Source organism: Phytophthora infestans, genomic scaffold (assembly GCF_000142945.1).
Source record: "Phytophthora infestans T30-4 supercont1.28 genomic scaffold, whole genome shotgun sequence".
Taxonomy (NCBI): Eukaryota; Oomycota; class Peronosporomycetes; order Peronosporales; family Peronosporaceae; genus Phytophthora; species Phytophthora infestans.
This window is the reverse complement of record NW_003303731.1, coordinates 860,826-875,449: the sequence shown is the minus strand read 5'-3', so window position 1 is coordinate 875,449 and position 14,624 is coordinate 860,826. Positions and strand designations below refer to the sequence as shown.

Genomic DNA, 14,624 nt, shown 5'->3' with positions numbered 1-14,624 from the left:
TGACTGCAGGTGGTAACAATTTCTATCGGACAGTAGAAATCCTGACTAGTTGGGCATCTCGATCGAGTGCAGCGCGTCTGCTGTCATTTCCTTGCGACAAACTTTTGCAAAGTCGCAGCACAAGCCTCGAAAGCGTCGCTCGGAATAGCGTGAGGGCTGAGAAGCAAGTGACAGCCACAAGTGCAGCACTTGCTGCCGGTCCTCGGGACGTAGCTCAGTCACGCCAAGCGCGTCGCGGGTCAGTGACTGCATTAGCGCCGTTCGAACTCGCTCATTGTCGGCAAAACTTGCCAACAGCGTGTACAATAACTTGGACAGCGAGTCATAGAGAGCACTAGGACTCTTAGAGGCCAGCGCTTCGATAAGACTGTCGAGCCACTTCTCAGTCTGCCCAGCATCCAGCACACTGGCGTTGATTGTTGCTGTGAACGAGGCCAGTTTGATCGTGCTTTCATTCAGCAGGAATGTGAGAAACATGAGAACTGCATTAGTGGATGGACGATCCTGGTTGCCCAGGCAGGCCAAGCCGAGACCGATAAGCACTGGAAACTCAGGAGCTGAGAGTAATGCTGCTGGACAGAAGAGCAAGAAGCGGTAGGCTAGCTCAAAAAAGGATCGGAGCACGTCCGGCGACTCGGCTAGCGAATGCGTCGTGAAAAAGTGGAACGCCGACTGGCTCAACGCGCCCATTAGACCCCGGAAACTCTCGACGATCTCAGCACTTGCATCTTTTCCGAAGACATCAACAGCCACAGAGGCGCATTCGAGTGGAGCCACGAAACGCCGTTGCTCGAAGACCCTAAGAATTAATGTAGCGATGCCTCCGAGCTCAGGTGCCATCTCCTGCCTCAGACTCTGCAAACACCATCCATACAACTCGAACAGAGCTACCATCACAGCTTCGTAGGCTTCTAATCGTGGTGTAATGGGATCCAAGTGAGGCCAAATCTGCTGCACCGTCCACCCCGTAACACCCTGCCCCCCCGCAATGTCTGCGGGTGCGTCCAGAAACCGCATCACCTTGCTAAGTACTTGAAGCTCACTGCACACCGGACTAGCCACAGCCGTATCATCCACCCCCGTAGCTATCAGCACTTGATCCAGACGCGCCAGTGAGTCGTTGAGAACAGTCTGTAGGATCACCGAGCAGTGCGGAGAGACAGCTGCGGCTCGAACGAGACCTTCAACCACCAGCAAGCGATCGTCAATAGGCATGGATTCTTGACCAGAAGAGGCGCCAAAACGCAGCACACTAGCCAGGAGGAAACTTGGCTGCATCTCGGAAAGGCACCCCGTACAACTCGTTGCGACTTGCATAAAACTCTTTGCAGCATTACTACGGCTCGCTTCAAGTCCAAGAGCACCTGTCAGATACTGGAGCACAGCCCCCACCGTGTCGAATGCGCGTGCAGCTAAAGCCTTGTCGTTGATCCAGCCAGCAAACTGACCCAGGAGCCGCGAAGCTGTCGTGATTACGAGGGGATACATGCTTGCTGACGAGACCAATACAGCCTGCATAATTTGTGACACCATGCCCTCCAACTCTACTTGCTGCGGGGTACTCGCGGATGTATTGGGCAGCTTCTTCTTGATCTCATCAGCCACTGTAGAGACTGCAAACAGAGCAACTTCGACGCTCTGCCACTCACTCGACCCGGCCGACGTAAGGATCGGAAGTAGATAAGTAAGATATTGCTCCTTAAGTAAAGTAAAAATCGACATGAAAGCCTCCGGGACACCCTGGAAGCCGCTTCGGAAAGCCATGAGATCGTCGAGCTCTAGTTCATCCATATCCTCAGCGTCCCCTCGGGGGAACGAGCACTGTTTGAGCATGACATCAAAAAGCCGTACAAAGGCGTCATGCTGGAAGAACTGATACCGTGACGCGACAGGCTCATCCTGAACGACCATCCAAAACTCAAGAGTGAGAGACGCAATTTGTCGGCGTGGATGTGAGCCCAGATACAACATCAATTCACCCAGAGCAGCGGAATCCTGTGGATATTCACCTTCCAGAATCCAATCTGCGTATGTTTCACAAAATGTCGAGATGACATCTGTTATCGCGTGGCTCACGTCGTCTTCTCCAGAAGCAAGAGCACTTTCGCATGCTGCTCGCGTCTCGAGTAACCCTCGCGCCACGACCAACAACGTCCGTTCCAACTGAGCCGGAGGCGGGTATGACGCGACTGTAATCAACTTCGTTAAGATCTCAGCACATATCTGCAAGTGCTCCGACTTGCTCTGCAGAGCGTCCAGCAGTGCAAGCAACACGGCTTCATCCTTGGAGTAGAGCGACGCCAAAGAGAGACCTGCGCGTCTAACCCACACATTTAAGCACGCTAAAGCCTCACCATGTAGTGAAGCCACACGTGCATTCTGATCTCCACGTGCGAGCACAATTTTCCCGATCAACGTAACTAAGTCTCCACTTAGAGCATTGAGGTGCATCTCCATCGCATCTTTGGCGGCAAATGCTAACTCAGCGTCTTCCATTTCCTCACAGACACAGCGAGAAAACATCAGCAGAAACGCAATCTCTCCTGCGTCTCCTGATCTCGAGCAATTAGCCAATAACTGAGATAATAGAGCTTTGCAGTCCTTGGGGGAGGAAATCATTACCACCGCGTAGATAGCACAGAGTTTGCTGGTTATCGGACCCTGATGGAATTCTGGCCGCGTGCCAGACCGCAGCACCTGAATGGTCGTCTGTATTGACGCTGTCATCGCTATCTTCTGTTCTGTCGGCAGCCGCACCCATTCCTTGCGCACCTTGGTGTGGAGCATGTTGGCTGCAAAGAAGAGTGCTTCGGGAGGCAACACCAGAGTTTCTTCCTGTAATAGCTGGAAGCCTACGGGCCATGATGCATCGGAAGCAGCAAAGGCATTGAGAAATTCATTGGCTTCTCGCTGCCGTGCGGCTCCTTCCTGTAATGTTTATTGTGAGTCAATGGGCCTTTTCAATAAATTGAGCAGGATGCAAAACGAGTTGCGACGAGAAAACTGCACAGCTAGTATTGCACACGACGCACCATGCCATAGAGCGCCTGCACGGCGTTAAGAACCCCCGGGAGCGCGTTCTCCGTCATAGGAGCTAGGGTACGTATCTCCGAAACAGCAAATGCTAAATAGCGGTATACATAAGATGAACTTTATTTTTATTTAAAATAAAAAAGGTACAGTACATGTATTAATAAATACCGGTATTCTACATCAAATTGCAGGCCTATAATGTAAAAATAATAGTTTGTTACAGGCTGAAACAAATTATTATTTTTACTATCGATATTAGGGTTTTTTATTTGGTATGTGCCGGTAATTATCTGGGAACTATATCAATTATGACATCCGATTCATTATTTTGGTGGGTTGCCATATATTAAAGCACTCGGTTGGCGATGCCGAGCATCCTCGACTACTTCAAGCCTGTCAGCAAGGCTAAACGACCGCGTGATGAAGCCCCCCTAATCGACTCAACAAAGAAAGAGTCTTCGACCGCAACCCCAACACCGCATTGCTTGGGTTCTGATACCCACCACAAGCCGGGAAAATCTGCGGCATCTAGGATTTTGGTGACGCTCGACGCTACGGAGCTTCCGAGACAGTGTAAAGTAGCAAAACTCAGTTCCGACTATGCTGAAGGTGTTTCAGTATCTGCTGCTCCATCGGATCAGCCTCTTGAGCTCTCGGAGTACGAACGGAAGCGAATGGTGAAAATGACGGCAAACGCCAGGTTCCTGCAAGAGTTAGGGATGACCTCCACCCAATTGGAAATAACAAGGCAACTGCAACAAGACCGAACTCCCGAAACAAAACCAACTAAAAGACACTTAAAGCCGAAATCTTTGCCGGAAGAGGTTCCCGTGCGGAGATCTAGTCGTCTTCGTGGTGAAGCTGCTCCAGGGCCACAAAAACCTTTGATAGTAAAGGAAGATGAACGTAACGGATTCGATGAACTTGGATCACTCGAAATGGAAGCTTCATTTGCCGAGTCCAATGTGCTGCAATACTTTGTCAATGGAAACCACGATAACCGAAGGACACCGCCGTCTTCGTCGCAGGACTGCAATGGTCAGGAGCTGGTGGGATTCGCAGTAGACTCAAAATCCTATCTAATCGACCGCAGTATCAAGAAGACGTACGATATCTCCTTCACCTCTTTTCAAGAGAACGGCCTCGTTGCGACGGGCGGTCACGGAGGTCTCGTGTCAGTTTTTGCGCTCTCAAATTCCTACCATCAACCGGAAATTGTCGACGGATTTGTGGATGATCCTGGTGCACATATCCCACTCATGTCATTCAAAGCGCACAGCGGGTGGGTTTCTGCAATCAGTCTAGCGAGAAGCGTCCGAGGAAAGCGAACCTGCTCTTGACAGCGTCAAACGACGCCTCCGTGAAGCTTTGGGACTTGAATCACAGCTCCGAAATGCTGAAAACTCCCAAGGAGATTTTTTCCAACTCAAGTCTACACACCAAGGGCATCTTCGGTATGGATGTCTGTGACGATTCCGTTTTGACGTGCTCAAAAGACACTTCGATTGCGCTTTCACAATTCCGCGGCGATACGGGTCTGCTCGAGGTGAAGCAGCGGTTTGATGATCACGCTGGCGTCGTTAAATGTGTGCGGTTTGCTAAGTGCAACCCTCAAATTTTTGCATCAGGTGGCAACGATCGAGAACTACATGTATTTGACACACGAGTAGCTGCGAACCCCAGCGTTGTGACAGTTGGTGGCATGCATTCCCGAGCGATCAACAGTGTTCAATTCCATCCGACGGATGACAACCTGTTGCTGTCGGCAGGGTTTGACTCAAACTTCTTTATGTTCGACTTGCGTAATACGTCCACCCCAATGTGTACGTTCCGTCAGCTCAACGACACCAACAAGGCGATTTTCCACCCAATTTTCGTCCGGAATGGTCTAGGAATTGTGGCAGCACGAGGACACGATCTGTCGTTATACAGAACAAGCGACGGTGTAGTGGTTAGTCGCGGCCATGTTGATGACGCTGCAACCTGCATTGCTGCAGATCCATTTCATGACCGAATTGCGATTGCTCAAAGCGGCAAACTTCAATTTGCAGACGCAAAATGGGAGAGCAAGACGATGCAAACCCGTTGCCTATAGCTCAATTGTTCACGCTTAGCTCTCGTCTACGATGCTGGCACGTGGGACTTCAGCCACTCGTTCTCCTCGCGTAACGACCGATTCTCCTCCACTATGGCGTCAAAGCGGTCCATTAAATTTTCAAGCAAAGTCGAGAGCTGATCAATCTCTTCTTGACGCCGCAGTTCCATTTCCTCTCGAAGTCGTTGGACCTCGGCACGCAGTTTTGATTTACCGAAATCCATTTGTTTGGACGGAGAGAAGGCATCGGATGTCTGCTCCGATAGGCGTCGAGACAAAGCGGATAATAAGGATGATACCGCAGAGGACTTGGACTGCCGCCTTTCGTCCATGGATCCTTGGACTGTTGCAAGCTCTGATCGGGCATTTGCAAATGGCCGGCTGGGGGAAGATTGCGTTGGGGTTGCGAAGCCATTTGAATGGCTTTGTGGAGATGCAGGTTCCGATGGCTCTGCTGTATACGGGAATAATACCATTTCAGCATTCAAAGCAGTTTTAGCGCGTAAGGCACTTACTTACCTATGCGTGTTGCAAACCGAGTCGGAGAAGATGGTGGCGACGAGTGAACTAGCCCTGGTTTATCCTCGTGCTTCCTCGTCGGGCTTCCCATGCCGAGCGCTTCGAGTTTCCGTACTGCGATCTCTTGCAGTGTTTCTCCTTTGCAAGGTGAAACGTGCTCAGCCGACACAACGGGGACACCTTCTGGAATAACACCCGTTGTAACGACGTCGGATGGAGGTGGTGAAAATTGAAGTGAGTGAACTCCAGAGGTTTCGTGTACGAGGGTGGAAAATAGTGGCGTGATGGCCCCTCGGAGATCGTACACGAGGATCACGCCCGTTGTTGTCCCTACTGCGAGTGTCTTTCCATCAGCACATAGAGCCAAGGACGAAACTGGCTGCTCCAAGTCTAAAGATCGTAGTTTTCTGTTCACACACAAGACACACATCAGCAGTGAGGTGTTAACAACAAGAAATGACGACGTGCCGTACTTGCGCTGTAGGGTATCATAGAAGATCACTCGACCATCCAGACCACCCGTTGCAAGCAAAACCTTGCTGACTGGAGACAACGTCAATGATGTGGCTGGTGCCTCATGTTGACGAACGAATTCTGCCTTCAGTTGCCCAGTGCTCAAGTCCCATACTCGGACTGAACCATCCGAGTACGTGGATCCGAGAGTATGCCGGGCATACGGATGTGGAGATGCTTGAATTGCCATCACTTTGTGTACCCCATGAGCCGGATCGACTGTCAGGAACCCAGCTGTCTCTGCTGTTTGGACGTCGCACACGGAGATGGCACCACTACCAGCACCACGAAACGAGCAGGTTAAATACGCTTGCGAGGTTTGATGAAGGAATTCTTGCTGAGGTTACCTGGCACTGCCCCCGACGATGAATTCATCCTTGTATCCGCTAAAGGCAACGGAGGTGACAACGCTGGCACTGATGTTGTATGTTTGCATAGTTTCTTGAGTTTTGAGATCCCACAACTGATAAAGTTGACACACTAAGTGTTACGACGTCTTGTTACCTTTCACATTGAAACATTTTTTGTTTACCCGAACACAGCCGTCATTGCCACCAGAAGCAAGAAATCTTGACCCACTGCTGAACTGCACAGCATTCACGCGCTGTAAAAATGACGAAGTGATGGTTAGAACCCAACGAAACGTGATCCATCAAAATGGCTGCACCAACTCGATTTGCAGGTGCTTCACCAGGATTGAAAAACCGGGACAGCAGCTCTCCTGACGAAGCCACATTCAGACATATTCCGCCTTCCACGCTACTGCTGGCCAGAATTCTTCCATTGTGGTTATACCGGGCACATGACACGTCAGCATTAAGCGAGCTAAGCGTGCGCTGGTGTGTGATGGTCTCCGAAGTCACTTCAAAGGTCTTGGTCACTAATCCAGCAGCACAACACAGGAACATGGCTTTAACGCCGTAGCGAGGATGCGTCGTTTCACGAATATGGCTACAGTTTGTCTTGATGGCTACAGTGTGCATCGCACTTAATGCAATCCTGACCATCAAATTACAGCTCGTGAACACCATGGTGCTGCTGCAGACGCTCCGCAGGACGGCGAGCTACGGGCTGCGCATGGCTCCTCGTAGCTCTGCGCTGTATTGTACGTGAAGCTTGTATCCCTGGATTGTACACACCTTCGTCTCGCGTCTTACCTCGTGCCCTGTCGTCTGCAATTCAGCAACGGAGCGTGTGTTCCCCAACTTCTCGATATACGGCAGTGACTCGGCCTTTCAGGTGTCTCCCAGCCCGCCACAGTACACCAACGGTGGCAACTACTTGAAAACCAAGCGAGTGGTGAGTATATCAAGGTCTTATTTAGGCTTGCAGAGTCCTTATTGCTAGCAAAAGTGGAGATATTTATGAGCTAAGTGCGCTTCTGGATGCTGTGCACAGGGAGCCATCATGCTGTCGTGGGCCAAGGCTACCAACTCGGGTTACAACTACCAGAACAAGACGGTGAGCTCAATCGATAGCTACTGGTGCATGAAGAGACTACAGTGGCTGACTCTCTGTGCTGATGCAGTTCTTCTCGCTAAGCCCGTCAGAGGTGGGACTAGTGCTGGAACTGCTGGACTCGCGTATCCCGGAGCTGTCGCTCACGCACTCACCCAACATGAACGCTTCTGAGGAGGACAAGAACACCAAGTCTCTGCACATCACGCGTGCGTCGGGTTCGGACGGAAACCCGTTGATTCTGATCAAGGTGAACCACGAGAGTGAGTCTGTCGCCACGCTCAACATCGGCGAGGCGCGTGTTTTCAAGGAGCTGCTGACGTATTCGCTTCCACGACTTCTGGGCTACCACTCGGTGCTGGAAGGGCCTCTGTAAGGGATTCACTTGAGGAATGGTTGCGTACTCATTACGGAAGCGCTAATGCTGTTGTTGCACCAGGAATGTCGAGGGCGGAACTAGTAGTGGTGGCTTCTCCCAGGGTGGTGGCAACTCATACTCACCTGGCTCCAACAGCGGATATCGCGGATCCAACAACAAACCTGCTGGGGACTGGCCATTTTAATGCCCCCCCCCCATTGATCACAGCAGGGTAAACGTAAGATGCCTGGCGTTCTTGGCTACTTTCTCCGTGGCGTGACCTAGTGAACGCGAACGGCTCACTTTTACTAAGAAAACGAGTACTATTTCAGTAGTAGCAAAAGATGTTGTGCACGTTGTTGAAAAAAAAAACTGTGGACGCCTTTGGGACCTGCTGTTGGGCACGTATGTACAGTAGTATTCTTGCTAAGAAAGCAGACAGCGTAGCGTTCGCACTATGCAATTGATCGCAGCGAACAACGTGCATTGCGGTGCTCCATCAACATCGTAGCATCCAACTGGAAATGATGACCAAAGTCTGGATTGAGCAACTCGAATTCATTTCGCGCTTCAGACGATTCATCACGATCTGTCTCCAGTGCATGCATCACACGGAAAGATCTTGATCAGACCAAAGTCCACTTTCGCATACTGCTCTGTGACCTCCGCCCCAGTCGATTACTTCTCCATCACCCCATCTTCAAACGAGTGCTTCTTCACCGCTGTCTCGTGAAAGGTATTCTTATCTCTCTTCACGTCCAGCATCGTCTCCTGTTCCATCGGTCGGCAGCGTTTGCCAGTACTACTCTTCAACCCACTCTTGAGCCACTGTGCTAACGTCTCGAGCTTTTCTTTCTGCTCCACCACACAAGGCAAGGTCTCTCTCTCTAGCTGGCACAAATTCTGACGTATGTTGATCAATGTAGCGGCCTGATGAGGACAAATCTTACGCAGTCTCCTGCTCTCTTTGAGTTGCTTCATTTGAGCCCTTGGAGCTTCTTCTCCATGTCAAGCCCCTTGACCACCTCGTCCTTCCATACCTTATGCAGCTGCAGCTTGTCGTTCTCCAGCTTGGCGATCCAATCTCCAGCCTCCCGTTCCGACTGCTGCTTGGCAAAGAGAAGCGTCTCCAGCTTCGCCTTCAGTCGTTTGTTCTCGATCCTCACCTGATCGTCAGCCTCAGGCGACTGTCTGTGAGTCAATAAGTGCTTGTCGCGGCTCGAGCTTATCTGCATATTGTCCGAGACGTCGCCTTCCAGAGCGGACTCACTCTTCGAGGCCCAAAGGTGACTTTAACCATGGTCGATTTTTTCCCGTTAATCCATTTTCTTTTACAAGGATGCAAGAGTGTTGGTCATTAAGTTGAAGTTATTCACGTCGAAGATGGACGCAAACTCAAGGCAAACAAACAGTCAATTGGGTGAGTTTAGAAAACCGAGCCCCTTGTGTTCTCTAGCGAACTGTACAGAGCGGGTTTTCAACGGGAGGCGAGTAGCGAGCTAAGTTGAATGAACTCTCGCGATGTTTCCACCCTCGCCCTTCCCTACCTGCTCTGTGCTATTCAGTTGGCTGGCTGGTAGCTTCCTCTCCTCCACCTTCAACTGCATTGCGACTCTAAATCTAGAATGAAAGCTGCGCACCGTAGCCAAATTTGAAGTCGTCTTTGAGCGGAAAGCCCTCAGCCGACAACGTGAGCACAAAGTTTGGCAGCACACGCGACTCGATGCTCGTCGCTACGCGGAAGGTCGAGTCCACGCTGGACACGAACCGTGTCTGACCTAGATCCATTTCCACACCGCAAGTGGTCTGCGCCTCACCCGAAGCGTGGTTGTACACAAGTTCGGAGCCGTAACGGATCCGGTGACCCACCTTGCGAAGGTACGCCAGCTGTAGCGTACCCATGGCGCCGTATGTGGCCATTCCCACCCAGTCGCGGTCGGTCCACTTGCCAGCGTAAGCCGAGATGACCTTGCGGTGCTTGCCGTGATAGTAGGCCTCGCCACCGAGAGCGAGGTTCTGCGTGACACTCTGCAAGTAGCTGACGCCGAGCAGCGGGCCGTTGGAGACCTTCATGTTCCACGTAAAATCCTCTCCAGTGTAGTCAAAGTCAGCGAGCGCCTGGGAGCCGTGCTCTTCATTCTTTAGCTGCGCCTTAACGCGCATCTTCCAATTGTCGGACAGTTTTTGGTTCCACCGGGCGTCGAGGTAGCCGTCCGGTGTGATCTTACTCATGAGGAAAGTAGACGGGTCCATGGGGTCGCCCATCACGACGTTGGCGCCGAACTGGTAGAGTCCACCGGGAATCATAGGCGTTCCCAAGAGGAACGAGTGCGATGTGGAGCAGGTCTGGCCTAGAATACGCGTGAAGTCGAAGCGGAAGCCGTCGAAAGCATCAGGACTCACAGGCCCCTTGAGCTCATTAGGGGCGCTCTCGTACAAACCAGGGTTCGGCAACTTGGCGCGTTCCTTTTCAATATCCTCTACCTGTTGCATGAACACGGGCAGGTCTCCCTCCTGCGATAGGTAGGATGATAAAACGGCAAATATCGTTCAGAATGGGCAGCAGGGTAAGGAGACTAGAGCGCGACGTACAGGAGCTGCACTGGTGGCCAGCACAGGGTACTGCTTTCTGGATGAGCGCTCAGGCTTGCTTGGTTTACCTCCCATAGCGACGGCGGACGGACGGACAGAAAGCACGGGAAGGGGACAGACAGCGTATGCGTCTCTCCTCGTCTCGCTCGTAGCTACTGGTGTTGACTGGAGATCGAGCGGCTCAAAAGAGCAAGAAAAATACAGCTTTTACACCAATACCGGGGCGATATCGGATTAATTTCGACCACTTAGAATGCTCTTATTCGTACTTAAAAAAGTGATTGGACACACCATCTGGACACTGGAACTAAAGGTGTGGTATCTGTTGAGATGGCGACCTTAGTGCTAAACGACGACGACGCACCACTGTACACGCTCGCATACTTCACGAGCGACTGGGTAAGGTCGGTGGATGCGGTCGTGCTACCTAGACTGCGCGCAGTACTAGATGGGGTCAATGCGCTTTACAAGAAGCGGAACCTGGTCGGATTGCTGGAAGTTCGACGGATGGATGGAGGCACTGGCGATGCCGACATCAGTAGTGACAAAACGCAGCGACTGGAACCATCGTACGCTACAGAAATAACACCGCTCTCACTGCGATGATTCGTTTGTCTAACGATTAATACTTTGCTACTAGAACGTTCGGGTCGCTGTGCAAGCTCTTCCGAGTGACGGACGTGCCGGCATGTGTGCTGCTAGACGCACAGGGACAAGCGCTGACTTTGAAATCGTTAAAAGCCCTACAGGTGGCATTTAAAAGCTGTTGTCCATACTGTAAATACAATACCTAACTGAGTTAATGTGCAGAACGAACTCCTCCGACATTACGAGGACGATAACGACAACGTCGCATCAATGGATTCAGATTCACCATGTAATTGCCGCTAAGCGGCTACCTGGGCGCTTATTATTAACAATTCGGCATTATTTGTCAAAAGGACTCATTTTCGAATGCCGCTGCTGTCAGGGAATGTGCTTGGTGAGCTGTTGAAAGACAGCGGAGCTCCAGCCGCTGCGTGGGGAGCGCTTCAACCACTCTGGAACATCCACGTTAGTTCAGCGGGCGCGAATATTCCCAAACCTCTCGACGTGACCGATCCCAAACTTGTAAGGATGCGCGAAGAGGCTTTAAAGTTGTTTGAAACGGGGCAGTTTCTTCCGGCCTTGTCGAGCTTCGTCAGAGTCCTGCTGCATTGTCCGACGTGCACGAAATCCAGTTTCAATCTTGCTGTAATTCTGCAAATGATCGGTACGAGAACTTTTATGAAGAACTAGTTGCTCTCAAGTCCAAACTCATCTCGTGCATATTCCTTTTGCAGGCGAAACGTACTTTGCAGTGTCCTCCATGCTGCGCGTCGTCGCACTCGACGACAGCGACTCCGTAGCACACACTGTCCTCCGGTACAAAGCAGTCAGTTGTACTGTACATGCATGATATCGGCTGAGCATCCGTGATCATTGTTTTTAAACAGATCCGTGTACTATCAGGAAGAGCCCGACATTGTCGCTGCTGGATATCGCTTAATCGTCGCATCAAATCGCAACAGCCACCTTCGAGCAGTGCACTCGCTTGCCACACTTGAGGGGGCCACCACTACCAAGACCGCGGCTCCTGCTTATGTTGCCAAAGTATTTGACGAACTTGCTAATACTTTTGAGGAAAAGCTGGTGGCACATCTAGAGTACCGTGTGCCCTGGCAACTAGTCAAAGCTCTGCAGAAACTATCTCCACCTGGATTCATTGCTAAAGATTCGACAGCAGAATCTGAATGGGTTGTTGCCGACGTTGGGTGTGGCACCGGCCTCTGTGGGCGTCTACTGCGTTCCCATGTGAAACATATCGTTGGGGTATGGACCGATGAGGCGAGGTGTAACTTGAAGTGTGGATGGTTACTCATCGCTTTTCATGGTGTGTAGGTGGACATTTCGCCTTTGATGATAGAGAAAACACGAGCTGGGGGCAGTTACGATGAGCTACACAGTACGTTCGTCACTTTCTATTTACTGTTATACGGTGGTACCGTAGCTGACCGATGACCATGTGCCTTCATTTCAGCGGTCGGCATTGTGCCATTCCTCGAGGCGTGTGCGGATGAAACCTTGGATCTTATCATCTCTGCTGATGTGTGGATATACGTGGGTGCTTTGGAGCAAGTTTTTGAGCTGAGTAGACGTAAGCTGCGTGCGTCTACTGGCTGGATGGCTTTCTCCATCGAGTTATTGCCTTCTGGTATCGTTGAAGATGCCAAGGACAGTGCGAATGAAACTTCAGTGGGCTTTCGCTTAGCGCTGTCAGGTCGGTTCCAACACTCGCACGAGTACGTAACGTCTCTCGCTAGTCGATGGGGCTTAACTGTCGCTATTCAACAAGATGTCAGCGTTCGCAAAGAGAGTGGAGAGCCTATTCCAGGCCGCATCTACCTCCTCCACCGAGTTGATGATTCACAGAAGAACCGTCGTTGCAATGCCCACCACAAAGGCGATGGATAATATGTTGATTGGTTTCTGACTACTCCGCTTTTTTCTATCGAGGTTAGGAGCGAGTGTATAATCATGATCGTACGTTAGCTGTGTGCAGCATTGACCCAGAGTTTGTACACTTGTCTGGCTGCACACCCATGAGTTTAAGCAGCGTATCTCGACTGTTCCACGACAACACCATTTGCCTGATTCTGTCGCCCTTGAAGGTGAAGCAAGACTTGCCACTTATGCAAACCTTTTTGTGCAGTGGCTGGACGCCAAAGAACGGGTAGATTTGTGTGCCACTGAAGGTCCATGTGGCCTTCATCTGCTCACTGTTGCCTTCCTCACGTTGAATAATGTACTCTTCCATGATTCCATCAGGGAAGGCGTCAAGCAGTAAGTTCCAGTGCGACATCACAGCGTCCACGCCATGCAACCCTTCCAAGTAGTTGGGGCTGTAAAGCGTCACGTCGTTGTCGTACACATTGTCCGCAATCTCCTCCAAGTCCTCGATGACTCCGGTGTTCCAAGCCTCCAGAATCCCGTGTAAAATATCATATCTCCGTCTATACAAATTCTCTGCTGGTACATCGCTCTTAGTGACGGCATTGTGTTGTTCTAATCCCTTAGCCTTCTTCATTCTGTCCGTCTCCCCTCCAAGTCTGTGAAGCTCTGCCGCCTTCCGTTTGTGGTGGCGGTAGGTCGTGGAGTCCGTCGTCGTGGGTAGTGGATGCGGCTCCGGTTTGCACTCCACGAGGCTCTGTAGCTCTGCGCCATCGCAGCTGCCACCGAAGCTTGTGTCGAACTCCGCGGCTTGTAGCATGTTTAGGTCCTGGTCCTCGGACGCGAAGATGGGCGAGTCCAGCGTGGCATTGGGACCGGAGAAGGGTTCAAGAAAGTCGTCCAATAGGAACTGATCCAGGTCCACATCCATAGCAGCGTCCACACCCAGGAGACCACTTGAGACGGCGCTGAAGCTGCTGAGTGATGCCTCCCACTCGCGCCACTCGCTGCTCGAAGTGCGGCGCATGGTCGGAGACAGGAACGCGGAAGTTGCGGGGCAGTTGGCTGACCCATTGGCGGGAGCTGAGGAAGAAGCAGTAGCGTCGAGCGAGTGCAGCGGCGATGAGGCGCGCATTGTCTGCGTAAAAGTTAAGAAAGGCTTCTTCCTCCGACGGCAATTGCAAAATGGTAAGGTCCTTGACGAGGGTAGAACACCAGCAACTTGAAGTGGTATGTTGACACGCCCTGGTCAGCAAATCAAGCGGACTTCGTCAATTCGCGATACTAACGAACATTTCGGGCGCTTGGATAGGCCAATATTGTCGTTGGTGAGGCTAGTTCTGCGATTAAAGCCGAAGTGGTTTACACGTACAGAGTAATCCCCGTAGTGTCAGTGCCGCCGTTGAGCACTGCGTAGTCGTCACTGTAAAGTTTTGGGGCATGGCAGTGCTGGGGTTTTTAGCAGCGTGAAGTTTTGCGAGCCATTTAACTCCAACATTTAACATATTTGGAAGGCATTTTAAGTACCCTGAATAAGCGTAGGGGGCTGTCTGATTAATTTGCATAGGGTTTGTCAAAAGCTTCCCC

General features: G+C 51.3%; 8 protein-coding genes across 8 annotated transcripts; 3 read left to right on the top strand and 5 right to left on the bottom strand.

Moving 5' to 3' along the window:
- Nucleotides 1-45: 45 nt before the first annotated feature.
- Nucleotides 46-3,089, bottom strand: PITG_13255 (uncharacterized protein; the record flags this gene model as incomplete). The annotated part of the gene is made up of 2 exons (XM_002899863.1): nucleotides 46-2,924; nucleotides 3,029-3,089. 2 exons carry the CDS (start codon nucleotides 3,087-3,089, stop codon nucleotides 46-48), a joined length of 2,940 nt encoding a protein of 979 aa, XP_002899909.1.
- A 627-nt stretch (nucleotides 3,090-3,716) lies between these two features.
- On the top strand, nucleotides 3,717-5,128 carry PITG_13254 (uncharacterized protein; the record flags this gene model as incomplete). Its single annotated transcript, XM_002899862.1, has 2 exons — nucleotides 3,717-4,319; nucleotides 4,400-5,128. 2 exons carry the CDS (start codon nucleotides 3,717-3,719, stop codon nucleotides 5,126-5,128), a joined length of 1,332 nt encoding a protein of 443 aa, XP_002899908.1.
- Nucleotides 5,129-5,154: 26 nt separating this feature from the next.
- On the bottom strand, nucleotides 5,155-7,068 carry PITG_13253 (uncharacterized protein; the record flags this gene model as incomplete). The annotated part of the gene is made up of 6 exons (XM_002899861.1): nucleotides 5,155-5,509; nucleotides 5,644-6,054; nucleotides 6,121-6,435; nucleotides 6,508-6,623; nucleotides 6,693-6,764; nucleotides 6,832-7,068. 6 exons carry the CDS (start codon nucleotides 7,066-7,068, stop codon nucleotides 5,155-5,157), a joined length of 1,506 nt encoding a protein of 501 aa, XP_002899907.1.
- Nucleotides 7,069-7,179: 111 nt separating this feature from the next.
- On the top strand, nucleotides 7,180-8,362 carry PITG_13252 (uncharacterized protein; the record flags this gene model as incomplete). Its single annotated transcript, XM_002899860.1, has 5 exons — nucleotides 7,180-7,265; nucleotides 7,344-7,459; nucleotides 7,559-7,621; nucleotides 7,689-7,990; nucleotides 8,058-8,362. 5 exons carry the CDS (start codon nucleotides 7,190-7,192, stop codon nucleotides 8,179-8,181), a joined length of 681 nt encoding a protein of 226 aa, XP_002899906.1.
- A 591-nt stretch (nucleotides 8,363-8,953) lies between these two features.
- Nucleotides 8,954-9,276, bottom strand: PITG_13251 (uncharacterized protein; the record flags this gene model as incomplete). The annotated part of the gene is made up of 2 exons (XM_002899859.1): nucleotides 8,954-9,163; nucleotides 9,247-9,276. 2 exons carry the CDS (start codon nucleotides 9,274-9,276, stop codon nucleotides 8,954-8,956), a joined length of 240 nt encoding a protein of 79 aa, XP_002899905.1.
- A 320-nt stretch (nucleotides 9,277-9,596) lies between these two features.
- PITG_13250 (Mitochondrial Protein Translocase (MPT) Family) lies at nucleotides 9,597-10,643 on the bottom strand (the record flags this gene model as incomplete). The annotated part of the gene is made up of 2 exons (XM_002899858.1): nucleotides 9,597-10,490; nucleotides 10,569-10,643. The coding sequence occupies 2 exons, from the start codon at nucleotides 10,641-10,643 to the stop codon at nucleotides 9,597-9,599; spliced, it is 969 nt and encodes a 322-aa protein (XP_002899904.1).
- Nucleotides 10,644-11,684: 1,041 nt separating this feature from the next.
- PITG_13249 (uncharacterized protein) lies at nucleotides 11,685-13,009 on the top strand (the record flags this gene model as incomplete). Its single annotated transcript, XM_002899857.1, has 6 exons — nucleotides 11,685-11,820; nucleotides 11,891-11,972; nucleotides 12,044-12,419; nucleotides 12,489-12,552; nucleotides 12,628-12,893; nucleotides 12,965-13,009. 6 exons carry the CDS (start codon nucleotides 11,685-11,687, stop codon nucleotides 13,007-13,009), a joined length of 969 nt encoding a protein of 322 aa, XP_002899903.1.
- Nucleotides 13,010-13,030: 21 nt separating this feature from the next.
- On the bottom strand, nucleotides 13,031-14,208 carry PITG_13248 (uncharacterized protein; the record flags this gene model as incomplete). The annotated part of the gene is made up of 1 exon (XM_002899856.1): nucleotides 13,031-14,208. One exon carries the CDS (start codon nucleotides 14,062-14,064, stop codon nucleotides 13,123-13,125), a length of 942 nt encoding a protein of 313 aa, XP_002899902.1.
- Between the last annotated feature and the right edge of the window lie 416 nt (nucleotides 14,209-14,624).